Consider the following 18487-nt stretch of genomic DNA (forward strand, 5'->3'; position numbering starts at 1 on the left):
TACCTTCAGAGGACATAATTAAGAGGCATGATCTGGGTTTTAAGCCCAGTTTAACCTGATCCAGAGAGAATTATTGATCGGGACAAACTAAAGGATGTACAGTGTTCATTACTTCAGCTTTAAACAAGTGAGCTGCTTACTCAAAATTTCAACACGCTTCTTAAGAGAAGAAAGATGGAGTTAGATCTATTCTAAACTTAGTAAAGCATATCACTATATGAATATTCCAGCAAATGCAAAAAAAAAAGACAAATCGGATGACAATATAATTTATTGAATTGCACAAATGTACTGGCCTGTGGCACAGATGTGGTTTTTTTTGTGTTTTTTTTTAAAAAAAAAATCCATATGGGCAGTTAAATTATGGACTTCTCACATTTAAGTGGCTCCTCAGATCCATATATGGCTGAATAAAGCTGGTGTTTCATCCAGTTTTACATGAGCAGAGATTTGAGAAATAATCAGTGAACAACATGCAGTAAAAAACAAAAAACAGAGGGAACGTCAAAGCTGGAATAACCCATGATTTTCCAGATGACTGATGAAGGAGATGTTTGTGAGATTGTCCGAGAGATCCACAGGGAGGGAAAGGCACTTAAGAGATCAAAACATGATGCTGAACTGAAGTGCGGAACAATACGAGTGATCGACATCCGCTGCTGCGAAGACACCAGACCACTAAGAAAATACTAGTGATGATTCACTTCACATACTGTTAGACTTTTCCTTCTTAAACAAACAAAATTAAAACCTCATTCTGACAAGGAGAGGACACTGAATACAGACTAAAGTCTTTAAGGGATATATATATATATAAAAAAAAAAGGCCCAAATGTAGTCTTCACTTTTCTCGGTTTTCCTGGAAAAAACAAACTCTGAATAAACCTGGAGTCAGTGTATTGTACTGTACGGCGGCCGCTCCAGATTGGGCCGACTGGGTGATGACGATGTCGGGAAACCCAGTGAAATTAAGAGAACGGGCAAAATGGGGCTGGGTTTGGTGATGAGCTTCGTGTAGCAGCACAGAGGGCTTTGGTCCCAGGACTCCTGAATCAGGGTATCTCCTACATGGCCGCCACATCTATCTGAACGTACAACTGCCTTACTCCTGCCTGGAGACACAAACATGGTGTCAAAAACTGTGTACTTGGTTATATTTTATAGTACAATATATTTTTAAAATCATATGCATCCAGGTTAGAGTTACTTATAGAGAATAATTGGACCTTACTGCTGTCATTCAAAATATCAATTAGACTATTTGTCTGTTACTGCCTATAAAATTAAGTGCTTATCACTTTTATGTCTATCCCACTGAACTAATAATAAATCACACTACAGCATTTCTGTTTCTCAGCACAGCACACAACTTCACTGAAATCCTTATTCCATGTTATTCCAGTGCTGAGATACTGAGGTACATACATACATACACACTATTATACAATATATATTAGTACAATTTTACTACAGTACTGCTGTTGGATCAGGTGAATTGTTTTTTTTTCCCCATCACCTGTGTGAAAATGTTGTGCGTCTGACTGAGGATCCATCGGGAATCAGCATCTGGAGCCACGAGGAGTTTCAGCGTGCCGATGTAGACGTCAGTGCACAGTGTCCAGAAGTGTGTTTCCTGCAAGTTATACACACCCTGCAGCTGCTGCACCTGCAGAGAGAACCACAAGAACCCACAGCTAACGATTGTGTGGAACCAGAAAGGGCAGCAGTGAAATAGAAGCATGCAGCTGTTTTGGTCATGGTGAGATTTAAGGCCTGCTTTTTTTAAGAAGTGAAAAGAAGCAGCACTCACTCTCTGGTAGCACTCAGGAAGAGTTTGGTCAAGAGCAGGTGGAGTTCGCTGCATCAGGATCCCAATGGACTCCCTCAGCAGAGGAACCACGCTGTGGACGTAAAGATTCCCGGTTATTTTATCTGTACTATGGTGTTTCAAGATGCAGGCACACATCATGATATTTCATTTTCCTTCTTGTTGGAAGTTGATGTTAGGCAAGAGATTTAATCCAAAACTGGTTAAAAAAGCCTACAAAGTATTTCAAAAAAGTAAACACATAATGTGGAACAAATACACCAGAAAATAAGAACATCAGAGATACAAGTTTCTATGCACTTTGCATTCTTACTTCACATGCTCATTATACAGTACTATGTCCGAAGCATAGTCATGACTACAAAAGTCTTTCTTCTTAAAAGTACACAGATAATGTTAGCCTAATCTCTTTTGCCATGTTCCTATCAGTCCCAATTGTGGATAGAAGCAAGTGTCTAAGATTTTATTCTATATTCAAAAATAAGCTGTATTTAGAGAAAACTTGGAATTGCCATCCACTATCCATTGATACCATGTTGAACCGGTTCGAAAAAGGAGTTAAAAACATCGAGCAAAAGGATTTCATATTCTACCACAAAACACTATATGACCAAAAATATTTGGAAGCCTGACTGTGACCCCTATGTGTTCAATTCAATCCAAGTTTATTTGTATAGCGCTTCTTACAATAGACATTGTCTCAAAGCAGCTTTACAGAACAAACATAGAGCAGATGGTAAACATAATTAATGATAAAGGAAATAACGAATAATAAAAGAAATAAGAATTAACAGAATAAAAATTCTAGATTATTATTAGATGTATATAGTTCACAATCTGTATGTATTTATCCCCCTATGAGCAAGTCTGAGGTGACTCAGGCAGCAGTGGCAAGGAAAAACTCCCTTAAATTAGTAAAGGAAGAAACCTTGAGAGGAACCAGACTCAAGGGGGAACCCATCCTCATATGGGTGACACTGGGGGTGTGATTGTAATGTGTGGATCAAGTTAAGAGCACTTAATTGGATCAAAAATCTTTGTATGAAGTAGCTTTAATATTTCTCTTTACTCGATGAGGGGCTGAAACATGTTCCTGCATGACAATGGCCCAGTGTTTAAAGTGAGCTCCATGAAGACATGTTGTGCCAAAACTGGAGTGTAAGAGTGCGAGTGCCTTCGCAGGAGAATGATAGGAAAGGGTAGGAAAGATTAAATCTAGAATGGGATGTTCAATAAGTGAGATGGTGAGGTGTCCATAAACTTCTTTTATTTGGAATACTGACAGCACATTACTTGTACCACAGTGCTGTTGAATTCTGATTGGCCTGAAGATGTTGATTCATGTTTAAGAACAGTAGCTCTGACAACAGTGCAGGTTTCATTTAACTGACTTTTTTTAAATATTTTATGATTTCTATAACAGCTGATGGACAGATATGTGGCTGACGTGCTACACAAACATACTTAAGAACTGTTGGTATGGTGAAATGTTCTGTAAGGAGAAGTTTATTTGAACATTTCTGGAAGAGTCCTCAGGGTAAATACTCTACAAACAGTATTCTGACATTCTCAGGACAGAGGAATGTTGTACACTATGTGGGTCCTCTGTAACCTGACAAGATGTGTTTCTTGGTAAAGGAACGACTGTTGCTAGTTGCTATAACTTGAGTAGCAACAGGAATTAGCCTGTTCTGATGATGTTTCACAATATTCAGTGCAACTATAAACGAATAAAAATGATGATTTGCTGTTCTTGACTTAAATATCTCTAATCGTTGCCAAATCACTGTGGCAGATCACTTCTCACCATGCTTTAGTGTAAGAACACTTTCAATCACAGTTTTAACTTTAAACATGGAGACCATACCTGACCACTTTTCATTTGCAAAATAAATTCAGGACAGGGGAAAAAGCCAGTGAGACTCACTTTCTCTAATGTTTTTAGTCTCAGGAATGCCAGGTCAGGCCAAAACTAGCAAGCAGTCAAAGTGTTGGTACAAGGCAATCATTTGCAAGACTGCCCACTGCCTGATACCAATCACAGACCATGCTGCTGCTCATGATGTGGCTAACATAGCTAGCGTGTGACCTCACAGCTGGCATGGCAGCATTATACTAACCACACATGGCCCTGCTTCCATCACCGAGCTCTGTGGAGATCATCTACTGCAGCATGATCATTGCTCTCCCCTTCCCAAACCCTCAACCCTCAACCACGGATGCATATGGGAGCTATTAGAGGGTTTCAGGGCTTGGCCTACGTTTTACTCCCCTCATCTATTCTGTTTTACCCCTTTCTTAAACCCCATTCAGAGCTTCATCCTTGACACAGGCTTGCTTTTTGCTTTTAGGCTAAGCAGTGACCTATTGACCCAGATCTACTCGATAATGAGCATCATCATCTTTATGTCTTAGGACAAATCTGTAGGAAACAAAAATATGTATCTCTCATTAATCCATGAGTTTATTATCTGCAGCCACTCAATATCCCACAGAGCTGAGAGCTTCCTGTAATATGCCACACATACCAAATGCCCATTGAATGACTGCAGCTAATGGCTCCCAGATCAAACCAGCTCTGTGAGCATTAGCAGTCACGCAACTTCTTATGTAATCTATAAGAATTCGTGAGCTCAGCAGTTCTTCCAAGTAACCGCTCTGTAGTGGTATTCACATTAGTGATGTGTTAGAATTTGTGCACATGTAAGCATCCTCTTTACACCTCCTTATCAGGGTTAAACAAGGGTGGGCGTTTAGGCAAAAAAAAAAAAAAAAGACTTTAAAGATTTTACACAATATGTTTTACAATATTTTGTAAGAAAAATGTGGAGCTAAATAATAAAATATTTAAAACATAAATAAAAAAATAGGGAAGAAACTTTACTGTTCAGTTATTTGATATTAATAAGAGTCCACCATGATGTTAATATATCGCAATACTGATATATTGGTTTGAAAGTAATGTATGTTTAGAGTTTAAAACATTATTGCATGCTCATTATGGACTTTTGTAGAGGTATAGTATATATTTTCTGTTTCCATAATTGGGAAGAAAGTGTTGATTAATCCTCTATAACAGCAGTAGTGCAGCTGCCAATCATATACACAAGTTATAATACACTAACGTTTCCATATGTACATTACATGTAACTAAAAAAAAGATTTAAGTATTCAAGAATTTAAATAAAAAAAATAATAATTGCTGACAAACTACTGAGACAAAACTCTACAGGAAAATCTGTTATTGGTGGACACAGTATTTCCATAACTCCACACCTACCCGTCGCTGATTATTTCCCTATTACAGCATGACACAGAGTGATTTATTCCTTACCTATAGCACAATTACCCAGGACTGAATTCTTTATATTCAGCACATTACAAGAGCTCCAAACGTCTCGTGTTTTGGCTTTAAGAATGAAAACAGGAAAGCGCTACATGAGGGGACCTCAGACTTCTGACATCAAAGTATTGTTCCAGACTTCCTGTGCTTATAGATGAGTCACTGTCAAGCATCATACGTTCAAGGCATGTTACTCCCTGAAGAGCTTACTCAGACAGACTAATGTACAAACACACAATGGAGAATTGCGCCTGGGTCTGCTGACAGTTCTGTTGCTACATTAAACTTTCATTATGATGTAGCACATCTCTCCATGAGAGACTAAAGTGGCAGCTCAACTCTGATGTTTGTCTTCCTTTTTTTCTTTTCTTTTTTTAATATTCTTTACTGATTCTTAAAAATATTTTTACTGGTTTACTATTGTTGAATTATTTAATTCTCAGTACACTGACGTGTTTTATTTTATAACAATATGTATATATTTTCTGATTAAATCTGATGCACTATATTTACGCACTATCTAGTTGCTATTCTCAGCTACTCAAAGTCAATGTAAACCATGAACGCAACTTAAGGGATAAGAAACAGCCAAGAGAACACTGTTTGCTGCATAGATGCAGCTTTGTACTTCAAATATAATAGAAATGCTGGATGTAACATTTAGCTATTTGGGTGCCATTATTATTGTTTGTATGAAAGACTCTTTACTCACACAGAGTGATAGAAATCAAAGCTGAGTGTTTGCTGCTCTCAAACTGTGCTCTCAGATTTGTAGTTGACTCTTTAAAAATGCCCAACATATTGAGCGACTAAAAATAAAGGCCCCTTCTGTGAAACCTCTGAAACGGAGGTCTTGCCTTGTTTTTTTTTTCCGCTGGAGATTACAAGTACAGCCTTGAACATGGTCATTAGCTAAAGCCGACTTAGCTGGAAACTGAACCATTTCAAAAGATCCAGCTGGGGAGCCTGTCATTAGAGAAACCGGAGCTACTGCTGGCACTGAGCGGCGTGTGGCATGTGCCTATCTCGTCCGACCATGAACACTCCCCATAACATCAAGTCCAGACCCTCCCAAAGCTCTTGCAAAAAGCCTGCTGTAAACATCCATCATGTCTGTGTGTAAATCTCAGCTGAAAGAGAGGTATTCTTTGAGTTAGGTTCTCAAATTTGTGAGCTAAATATATTCATTCAAGCCTTTTCCACCTCTCAAAGCAAGGTTTGTTAGGCATTTAGGGGGGAAAAAAATGAAATGTTTTACACGCTGACACACTAACTTCACCGAGCCAGTGCTAAATACCTCACCTCTGATCACAGCTGAATGATTCTGTCCTTATGAGTTTGGCTTAAATAAATGTTCATTTATGTTAATATTAGTCACCCAGAGCCAGGGCTTAAAATAATTAAGCCTCATTTTGGAAAGATCAGGGTCATAACAGCAGGAGCTTTCTGCATGTGTCCAGCTAACACAGATACATGCACAAGCAAAGCTGCTTCTATACACACACATCCTAAAGTCTCAATCAAGACCGTTTCAATCTGGGTTTTAATGTGAGACTCACGAGCTGATCATGGTTAAATCCTTAAAAAAAGGGTCTAAAAAAGGTCCAAAAAAAATTAAGCCTTTCATGGCAGCTGATGTTCTCAGCTCTTCAATCACCAGAATGTCCATCTTACAGTCCAACTACAGAAACCACAGGCATTCCCGCTGAGCCATTATAGTGCATGACCTCCCTGAACAAAAACGACAGATGATGCCAGAGGAACAATCAGCCAAACACAAGACAAGCAAATGTGACGAGATGCAGAAGGACACAAAGTTGGATTATTCCTAAATTTTTTCCTGGACTTTCAAACATTTCAGATTATTGAGAACAGTCATCGTCCTGCATGCAGACTTTATTTAGACAGCTGTGTTTTAAATGTCAGTGCTTCTGTGTAAAACTGATTTACTGAGAGTCACAAAGGAGCTCAATGACATCTAATATTTAAATTATTAGAGAATGACAGAAAATATTACTAGTAAAACAACGAGCCGAGCTTTCTACTATAGTTTTCCTTTTCTACAGCGTATTGTTAAGTGAAGATGCTGCAATGTGTTTGTGACTGAATGGTGGATTTTAATTATAGTTTTTGTTGCTGATCAATAAAAGCAATGTAGAACATAAATTCCAGTGATTTATCACAGGTAACGTGTTCTTAGGCCTGACTGGATGAAGTGCTTATATTTTAAAACAACATCCTTAGCTGTTTTAAAGACAATTCAGATAGAATGCAGCAGTTACAGTCTATAATGTTAGAAGATTCAGATTTATTAGACATTTTAAATCTTGTAGTCGTGCATCTAACAAAAACACCATCAGTCATCTGACAAACAAAAGCTTATTTATAGGTTATATATAATGACTGTATAAGGATTAGCACAATGACTATTAGTTGGGAACTAGCTACACGAGCTTATTTATTTATTTATTTATTGTTCATTTAAGATCTCATGGGCTTGAGGATAATAGAGAGTCTGGAAAATATTACATTAGGCTGTAGTTACTATATAAATGTTTACAAAGATGATCGCAATACATATTAACTCTTAAAACCCGAACAAGATTTTTTTTATGGAAGGTTTCAGTGCCTAGTTATGTAAAACATTTATTTAACAAGCAGGTCTCAGGTCTCATTAAGACCCCATGCACCTGTTTCTGATTTTTAATTGCCAGCTCAGGTTGTGTAATAGCTTTGTAAACATTTTTGGTAAGAAATATAAAGCATGTGTAGTTGGAAAGCAGAGTTTTACTACTTCAGTCTAATTCGTTACTTTCCAACAGGTTCACATGCTTTAACTAAAGATGTAACAGTATAACACTATTACAATTAATGGTGCTACTTATATGTGTGATAATGTGAAACTTTATGGCGTCAGAAGTCCAGCAGATACTTTGTTTCTGTCAGCAGTTTTAGCTAAAAGGATAGTAGACGACATCTGGTGGTTTTACCACTGTGGGAAACTCTGGTCTCCACCCTGTGTGTGCAATACTCATTCGGCTTTGTGTGGAGATATATATATATAAAACATGTATGTCAATGTGTGATTGGAGTGAGTGTGTGTGTGTATATATGTGTGTGTATATATATAAATGTGTGTGTGTGTGTGAGAGAAAGAGAGAGAGAAAATAAAACAGCAGACTAAAGGCACTTCACTGCAACCAACTTCATGTACACACACAGGGATGTGGTAACCTAATGTTTAGGTGTCCAACTACCAATCAGAACATTGGGAGTTTGAACCCCAGGTCCACCAAGCTGCCACCTCTGGGCCCTTGAGCAATTGCTCAGTTGTAAAAAATGAGATAAGCTGTCAGTCACTTTGTACATTTACAGCATTTAGTAGATGCCCTTTTCCACTTGCACAGGCCACACACACACACACACACACACCCAACACACACACCCAACACACACAGCTATGAGGTTGAGAATTACTAAGCACTGAGTCTACAGACAAATCTACAGAATCTTATTAAATAGCGAAGATTTAATTGCCAGCTCAGGTTGTGTAATAGCTCTCTTTACACTGCACCGGTATTGAAATGTCTCCCTCTCATTAACAGCCCAATGTTCATGTTTTAAAGAGGAACGGCAGGACAAGCTGAAGGCTTTGTCTGTATTGTCAAGCTACAAGATCTGTTCATTTCATTTGCAGCCACATTCAACATTGTGACTGAAGAGAGAGGAACTTCAGAAAGAAAGAAAAAAATGAAGCAGAGTCTCAATGACACAGACCCCCATCTCTTTTGAGATCGAGGTCCAAGGAGGGAAAATCCATCTTAAAAAGATGTCTTTGTTCTCACATTTTTAAAGTAACAGTCACAGATCACGGCTGCATTCCAGAGAGAGGAGAAGAAAAGCCTCAAACATGTGAACGCAGTTGAGTTGCAATAGGGATAAAGATGCAATAGGGCATTTCTGCAAATTGTGCGTCTGTCATTTGAGGCCATTCCCCCCTCCTCCTTACAATTGAATTAATAATATATTCTCAAATAATTCCACAACCTGTATCTGTGTTCTGCTCCAAATATCTGTATCGGTGTTTGGATTTGATACAAAAAAAGTGTCTGGTACCTAATCCAGTAAAATTAAGTTAAATAATGCATCTAGAAAAAAAACTCTGATGAAAAATGACATAATTCAGAAAATATTATATACAGTAATTATCAATTAAATTGTATTCAACTCCTAAACTTTTCTGTCCATCTGAAGTAGAGTATTACCAATTCAGCAATGTTAATTCCTAATAGCTTCACGTGCTTTAACCTAAAACCTGTCACAAAGCACAATTCTCAATTTCTTCTTCTATTAGAATAAGACAAAGTAGTAAACAAAGATATGATGCAACTTAAATGTGTGATACTGTGAAACTTTATGGCGTCAGAAGTTTAGCAGATACTTGGTTTCTGTCAGCAGTTGTAACTAAAAGAATAGTACACTAGACAGCTGTTGGCTTAACCACATGCGGGAAACTCTGGTCTCCACCCTGTGTACAAGACAGCAGTCTGAAGATCTGAGCACTGAACATGCAGACAAATGTATGGAAGTGAAAAGTAGCCCTTGTTGTGCTTTAATTATGATGTTTTTTTAAACCTTTATATATAAATAACAATTAACATAATTAAACATACAAAATTTTGAATTATTTTATTTCCTGAAAATGAAAGTTTATAATTTTTAATAAATAAGTTTTACTTGCAATCATTTTACTGCCATAAAATCAACATAATTTATCACAACTATTCTGTTAACTATTTTATATATTAACTATGTCGTGTGAATCTTTTAACATTAGCTTTTGTTATAGGAAAATATTAGTTTCTGGGCAATGTTCTATGTGGAGGTGGTACACATGAACTCATTTTGTTCTTAAAAACCCATATTGTTGTGCGTGTGTGTATACACATATTTGGTGTGTGTCATTTTTTTTGTATCCGTCTGCCTATTTCTTTGTGTGTCTATATGTCAGTATTTTTGTCGATGAATCTGTTAGCATGTGAGCGAGTATCTGTGTGCCTATGCATATATGTGTGTGTGTGTGTGTGTTTCTTCCCACCTGACGCCTATGAGAATGGAGATGAGCATGGAACAGATCGGATCAGCAATCATCAGGTCATACTTCTGCATCAATAAGGCTGAGATGATGACACCGATGCTTCCCAATGTATCAGCGACAATGTGGAGAAAAACTCCTGTGGGACGTTAAACACGGCTGATTAACGACTCTCTCTCTCACACACGCACACAGTACTCCTAAAGACAGTGTTAAATTCAAACCAGTTCTCACACAAAATGCAAGTTATTTTTGGCTGCGGCTGCAGTCGTGTGGATGTTTGTTTAGAGAACTGTGACGCAGAATGAAAGCCGAAGGTCAGGATTTTAATTTCTAGAAATAGACCAAGTCAGACAATGTCAAGTGAAGGCTTTGCATCAGAACTACCAAAAATGGCAGACATTCAGACACCTTGCAGGCAGGAAGAGGGCCACGTGCTCTAGCACACACGCCAAATAAACGGTAGAAGTGTGTGGTGAAAGAACGAGCTAGTTGTGATGGTACAATAACCTCTCTTTTAAAAAGTTTCCCTGAGCTGAACACGTCAAGACTGAGGCCGCTTTCAGGTTCCCAGAATGCGCAACCACATAACCCGAAATTAAGTGGAAATCTCATCCAAGTGCAGTAAGAGCACAACTGAAGGAAAAACAGGAATGCTGAAGCCCTTAAAAAGCAGTGACACCCACAAAGAATTGCAGAGAGTCGATTCATCACAGGAACAGAGATGTGAAAAGGTGAAAAGGTCTCAGGGCCCAAAAACAGGGCAACCTTTTGCACTGTCACCTCCTCCCTCTCCGTATTTCCCCTGAGCAGGCCTCCCACAGGACCCATTCTCTGTGTGTGTGTGTGCGTGTGTGTGTGTGCATGCGTGCCAGGGTAAAGGGGACACGCTCACTTTCCCTTCTTTGCTCATTTTTCCCACACAGGCTCACACAAAGAGCTTTAAAGCAACAGCAATCCTGCTCTCTCTCAGATGTCAGTGTTAACCCGGTTAGTCCTGAGGGTTAAAGGTCAGTCTATGGGCTGGACTGACCCATCACCTTGCCACAAATAAAACTCCATCAACTAATCAGGTCTGGTGATAATGAACATGTCACATGGCTAGGCATTACTTTTCTTGCAGCCCTGTTTTCCCCCCATGCATTAACAAAACAATCAATGCCAGTGTCCTAGACATGACCGTTAAAACGCAAATGTTTTCTTTAAAATAAGGTGCCACAGAACAGTACAGTAACACGTTACATATAGGACTCTCACACCATCTGGTGGTCAGAAGACTGAAAGCTAATTTTACCTTGTAAGATCTGTTTGCTGGAACCTCTCTCTGGAATGTGCAAGTGGTCATCTACACACAAAAAAAAAAAACATACATGAATTACACAAGTTCCATTAAAGAAAAAGAGAGCTGGATTGTGCAATATATATAAAAACATACTGTGGTTTTATATAAGGATATCAAATTGAACAAAAGGAAACAGAAGGAGCATGATGACTGATTCAAATTGAAGCAACAGTTTTCTGGGTGTATTTCATGTCAATTTGTTTTCTCGAAATATAAACAAACCTGTAGCCTTGTGTGTGAAAGCATGTGAATTTTTTTTTTTAAGTTTTAACTTAGCATTTCTAGATTTTAACCACAAAATGCTTCCTCAACTAGGAGTTTCAGTTCAGGAAGTCTTAACCCCCAAGTTCAGAATGAAGTGTTAAATCATCACGTACAGTCACTGCATCACCTATAATCCAGGCAGTTTCTTATGCTTTACACACCTTATACTGTATATGCTTGTGTCAGACTTTTTTTTTGTTAAATCTAACACTGAATATACATATCTCCAGTTAGACTCTGTGGTACTCAGGAGATCAAAAGTCCCTGAACCTTACACCAATACAACATTTAACTGACTGTATATTACAATCACACCCCCAGTGTCACCCATATGAGGATGGGTTCCCCCTTGAGTCCGGTTCCTCTCAAGGTTTCTTCCTTTACCAATTTAAGGGAGTTTTTCCTTGCCACTGCTGCCTGAGTCACCTCAGACTTGCTCATAGGGGAATAAATACATACACACTGTGAACTATATACAACTAATAATAATCTAGAATTTTTATTCTGTTAATTCTTATTTCTTTTATTATTCATTATTTCCTTTATCATTAATTATGTTTACCTTCTGCTCTGTGTTTATGTTCTGTAAAGCAGCTTTGTGACAATGTCTATTGTAAAAAGCGCTATACAAATAAACTTGAATTGAATTGAACATGTTTTGAGGAGGTAAATACAGGTCACTCATCACAGACAGGTAGTTTGGTGATAAAAAAGGAACATAAAGGCATTTTTTGTAACTTACTTTTTTTCTCAGAAATGAAATTTTACACGCTTCAACTTTCAAAGTAAGTTAAATGCAGTATTTGTTGAGCAGGCTTCATGCATGACCATCTGCGGCCATGTGAAAGTGTAAATCTCTGATTGTGCTACTTTCGGGTTGTGTCCCAATGCACACCTACAAATGGCACCAATCTTTTACATCTAAAAAGACTTGACAGAACTTACTTTTGTTAGGATTGATTTTATTATATTTGTATTACATACAATATTGGTTTTATCTTTATAAATCAGTTTAACTGTCAAGTGAAGATTTTGTGGCAAAGCGATTAACTGGGAAGTTATTTTAGCCCACAAAAAAAAAAAAAAAACCACACACATTATGAACACTTTTAACTAATATGTAGTTTGGATGTTGGGATCTGAAAATTTAAGAATCAGTATCGGACAAAAAGTACTCGTCATCTTTAGTCCCAACCACACTCTGTGAACCTTTTCGGCAAGCTTTCTTAAAACAAAATGATTTCGAATAGTGAGCCTCTATTTAGACCACACTGTCAGAACAAGCGTACTAAATCATGATGTAATCATGACTGATCTGGTTATGAGCTTTACTGAAAATACATACATAAAAATGATTGAAATAAAAACAAATTAAACCTCAAAACCAAAAACAATACATTAAAAACCAGCTCCAGGACTTACCGTTGCAGTGAGATTCATGTGAATGACCATGTCCATGATCATGCCCGTGAGCATGACTGTGATCATGTCCGTGACCGGGCCCATGTTTAGAATCGTGGCTGTGCCCATGTCCCCCGTGGCTGTGCCCATGTCCCCCGTGGCTGTGCCCATGTCCCCCGTGGCCCACACTGCCATTAAAAAGAGAGTGGCTGTGCCCATGATCTACAGAGAGATAAATCCAACCATGTTACTGCGTTCTATATTACTGCAACATCAGATAAAATCAAGCTTCTATAAAAATTTGCATAAAAATAAAATGATCAGGACGACTCCTCTTATGCCATAGCAATTTTACAGCATTTACATTTCCTTATTTCAGAACTATATTACACACTAGTTGCCTGTTAATAGTGACATTGTACATTGAAGAACATCTGTGAAACCAGTTAGAGCCTTATGTTGTATCTGCCATGAACCGCTGATCTCATCAGCTCTCATTTCTCTCTCAAAGTTAATATAACAACAAAACACAGCCTGTCATGTAACCATGAAACCTTTTCAGAAACTTTCATTTACAGTGTTATTTAAAAAAAAAAAAAACAAAAAACAAAAACAGTACCTTCTCCACCATGAGAGTGTCCGTGTCCTCCGTGCTGGAACACAAAGATGCCGACAAGGTTGACGAGGAGCCCTGCGATGGACACCGGGAGCAAGCGCTCATGATGCACATCTGGAGGCTCTAACGCTCTCTTAGGTTTGAGAGACAGAAATACATTTTAATAAGGCATCAGTAACACGCCAACCCATCGAGTGAGAGTTATTAAAACAAGTCCTGCTCTCACCTCCACTCCTTCTGAGAAGATAAAAAACGCAGTGAAAATAAGGAAGAGGCCATTGACGAAACCTGCCAGTACTTCTGCTCTCACATAACTGCAAAGCAGAAGCATGTGATCAGTGGAATTTTACTAAATTACACCAATTAACAATGATGTCTTTATACAAAACTGCGTTTGTGCACATGCAGGTCATGAGAAAGACAAGAAAATGGTTTATTGGAACAGTTTAAATTAAGTTGGAAAGGTGTGATTTGACAAAAACCATCATTTCACAATACTTGAAGACATTTGAATGATACACATCATAAGGTATAGTCTGATAAATCCTGCAAGACAGTAGTGATTCATTGTTTTATGAATTACTTATGTCCACAATGTAAACATTTATTAAGCTGAAAATTTATATTTTTATTTTAAGTTAATAAGCATTATAAAAGAACAATCTAAAAAAATGTTGATTCAAATTTTTACAATTCAGTACAAAATGCTGCCATCAAATCAGTTTGTAAATGATATTTGTAAAATAAACAGAAAAGTGTATTGTGCCAAAATTTATAATAATATTAATATCATGCCATGATATCACCCAGTTCCATCTCAGGTGTTCCTTAAGCTGGGGTTATACTGTAGGAGTTTATCATCAATATTTGCTTTTGCCTAAAATATTGCACATCATAAGCTAATTCTTTTGCTATGAGCTGAGATCAGCAGTACTCGGATACTTAAGTTGTCAGTCAATTTTGTGCCACTGTGACCAAAGCTTACTAACAATAAGTTTCTGGAGGTGTGTAAAATAAATGTTTACTCTCTCTGTGTGAGGCTGCTATTTTGACTCTCATCTTAAAAACACCAATACCACCACATCTGAAATGTTGGAGCTAGCGATCATTCAAAACACTGACTTGCTGAAATTAATGAATCCAACACCAATAGCCTACATGATTGACCACACATAGATATAAAGCTACCACACATGCTAATGGACAGAAAAATCCTCATCTGAATTACCTGACCTTGAAGAACAGATTTCTTTGTTCTCCTCTTTTCTTCAACCACAAACAACAACAAAATTTCCTGTTCATTTTAATGTGTCTTCTCTAAGCAAAACATTGCCACTTTTAAACAGAGAACATGATTCTACCTACACATGCCAGTTTTCTATACAAACTAATTTATAGATTCATGTCATGAGCAGAATGTAGTCATTTTCTTTAATCACATCTCTAGCTTTAGAGGATCTTCAGTATATGATCTGAGATAGAGACATTACGTTATCAAACAGCTTGCTATAGAATGTGGTCAAAATTCGGTGCAGTCAGTGTGACAAGTAATACTCATGAAGCAATCGCACAATGTGAAAAAGACAGCTGATTGCTACAAACAAAAATATCAAGAATATTTAATATTATTTACCGTAATATTACAGATACATATCAAAGCCAATCATACAAATATCATAGAACGGAAATACTTTCAACAAAACAAAGCCAACCACATGTTTCATCAGAGTCTGAGTGCTTACCCGTATGAGAAGGAGTCATTGGACCTCCACCGTGAAATCACTGATGCTGCAAGACCTGCCAGAAGGGCTGTGCAGTCAAAAAACATGTGAAAGGAATCTGATATCAGCCCTAAACTGGTATGGAAGAGAGACAGAGAAAAACACAACACTGATGAATATTTACAACATCTGTATAATAATATATAAGCAAAATAATCCTCGTAGTCATAGACATATTTTTAAAACTAAACAAATATTTTAATAGCAACTCTTAAAAAAAGTCAATCAGTGGGGCCCAGATTTAATTTCTGTGTAAATTGTGTTGGTTACATTTGCTGTAAAATCAGACGTACAACACAATGCACACAAAAAAGACTACATAACAACATTAGTAGCCCAAACACACTGAAATATAGTTGAGGTGGATCTGTTTTAATAAGCAGCTTAGCTAGATAGCTAGAGCCGTGAAGCCATGAGCAGTCAACATGAACAATGCAAGAATTTTACTTTTTGTGTCTTGCACTTCACAGCTGCTGGTCAGACAAGTTGAACCGGTTCACTTAACTCTCTACGGTAGTTCCTAATGACCAATCACTAACCACTACCATTCACACAGTCTAGTCACTAAATAACTATTGCTTTCATTAATCACTATTGTTCCAAACAATGATTCACTCATAACTGATAACCCCCCCCCCCACACACACACACACCCAATTGCTGTTCATTACCCAAATATAACAAATATATTCAAATAACTCTTGCCTCTATGTTTCTTTTCTGACTCTTCAATACTACTGCTTCATTCTGGCTGTGATATTAAAAGAAATTATACACTTTTTAAATATGTAAAACAGCTCATTTTTGATGCCATGGCCAAAGAAAAAAAAAACACCTTTCTTTACCTAACATATATACCTGCACAAAATCATGACGATTCAGTAAATATGAAGATTAGTTCATGCCCTCGTTCAGCAGCTTCTGGGAAGTTTTCGAACATACATAATCTATTATCTCATGATAAGAGCCGGAAACAGTAATGTTTTGAGGGAACACGTTGTTTTGCTGCAATCTTATCAAAGTTCGGAAACGTGAAAGTATTACAAAGGCTGCTGCCTTATCATTGTCAGAGTTGTTTCTAAACATTTAAGAGACTTAAAACTAGCAGACAATACAGCCAGGATTTATTTACAGCGGATATGTTTATTAAGACCTGTTAACACGGTCAGTAAAAGAAGCTGTGAGCAGGAAACACGGACTGCTTCAGTCTTTAGACATACGTGGCACATCTGAGCTCACAGTGACGTTTGTTTGGTTCCCACTCACTCAGCTAAGCTTCTAGCTGTTAGCCTTTAGTTAAAGTCTCACACCAATACACTTACCTGTTACTCCATATGCCGTACAGTAACTCCACAAACGCAAAGGACAAATTCAGGCACAGGAAGAAAAATAAATTCCGTGATGTCTTGTCAGCCAGAATTGATCTAAAAAGCCGACAAATGGACACAGTCTCGTTAGCTTAGCCGCATCAATTCATTTAAACAAGAAGCCTGCTAACTTTACACCAGTTAAACTAGACAAACACAACAGTGGTACTTTTTAATCTGCATAAACAATATAAAAAGCAGAACGCCGCTCTGATTTATTCATCTATGTAATAGACAGGTGTTTACATGGCTAGTCAGTAAAGCTAGCATGAACCCTATCAAAGTTAGAGCGCTTTCTAACTCAGCTGTTTCAACTAAGAACTACATAGACAGTCCCACTGGTTACATTTCTCTTTGTCAAACAGTGTTAAGGTTAGACAAATGTTTTTTATATTATTATTATTCCTTGGCACAGGATTAAAAAAGACTGCAGTTTATCATCAGGATGAATTAGCGTGCTAACAGTTTAGCCACTTAGCTTCTGGGTGCTATTTAGAAAAAGGCAGATATTACCTGAACCATCCGGAGAGTTTGAGGACCAGATTGAACTTCGCAGGTTTGTATTCATCATCTTTAATAGATAAGGGTAACATCTTATTTTAACCAGCACCTTCACCTGCAGCCTCGCGTTCCTTCTGCTGTTGTTACAGGAGATGAGTGGTGGGGAGGGGGGGAGATGTGTAGGCGTGACGTCATTACGTCGGCGTCCGCATGTGAAACTGCCTGTAGTACATTTTGCCAATGTAAACACTACACTGTACATCCCACTGCACTATAATCCACACCACTACCTTCCACAATAGTGAGCACCACCTTGCTACATTCTTCCACAATGCATTCTACAATACATCGTGCTATTATAATAATACAGTACTAACTATTACCATGTTACTTTCAACTAATGTACATTTTAATATAATACCACATTCCACTTTAGGTGCTGCTTTACAACTGATATTTCTACATCAGTAGAAACATCAGTTGTAATATCATAATCATAATCAAATATCATCTTTACAACTGATATTTCTACATATTTTCTACAACTTATATGTCTACTGTTTCCTACCAAAGTAAATCATGTCATCCTGCTGCACTAAAACTACTACACATCATCCTACTACACTACAGCATTCAATGCTATAGTAAATAAATACTGTCGTATAGCATAGTATTATACATTCTACTCTAATGCATTATACTGTAGTAAGCACATCCTTTTTTTTACTACACGTTCCAGTAAGACATTCTGCCAATACTAAATACTCCCTTCATCAGCCTGTTTACAACATACCATATATCCGTACATACATCGCATTGTAAATATTGCCTTGTTACATATTTTAGACCGTACTACCATTAATATATTCTACTGTACTACATTTAATAATATATTCGAGAGTAAAATTAATTAATCTACTTCAAGTAAAATATTCTACCACAGTAGATA

General features: G+C 37.5%; 1 protein-coding gene across 1 annotated transcript; it reads right to left on the reverse strand.

The window, feature by feature from the left end:
- Nucleotides 1-253: 253 nt before the first annotated feature.
- On the reverse strand, nucleotides 254-17722 carry slc30a7 (solute carrier family 30 member 7). Its single transcript, XM_027159169.2, has 11 exons — nucleotides 17551-17722; nucleotides 16993-17094; nucleotides 15632-15745; nucleotides 14116-14203; nucleotides 13893-14022; nucleotides 13295-13495; nucleotides 11561-11611; nucleotides 10270-10405; nucleotides 1811-1901; nucleotides 1517-1666; nucleotides 254-1112 (listed from the first exon to the last, which is right to left on the reverse strand). The coding sequence occupies exons 1-11, from the start codon at nucleotides 17628-17630 to the stop codon at nucleotides 1065-1067; spliced, it is 1191 nt and encodes a 396-aa protein (XP_027014970.1). The 5' UTR covers nucleotides 17631-17722; the 3' UTR covers nucleotides 254-1064.
- Nucleotides 17723-18487: the final 765 nt, after the last annotated feature.

Source organism: Tachysurus fulvidraco, chromosome 2 (genome assembly GCF_022655615.1).
Source record: "Tachysurus fulvidraco isolate hzauxx_2018 chromosome 2, HZAU_PFXX_2.0, whole genome shotgun sequence".
Classification (NCBI taxonomy): Eukaryota; Metazoa; Chordata; class Actinopteri; order Siluriformes; family Bagridae; genus Tachysurus; species Tachysurus fulvidraco.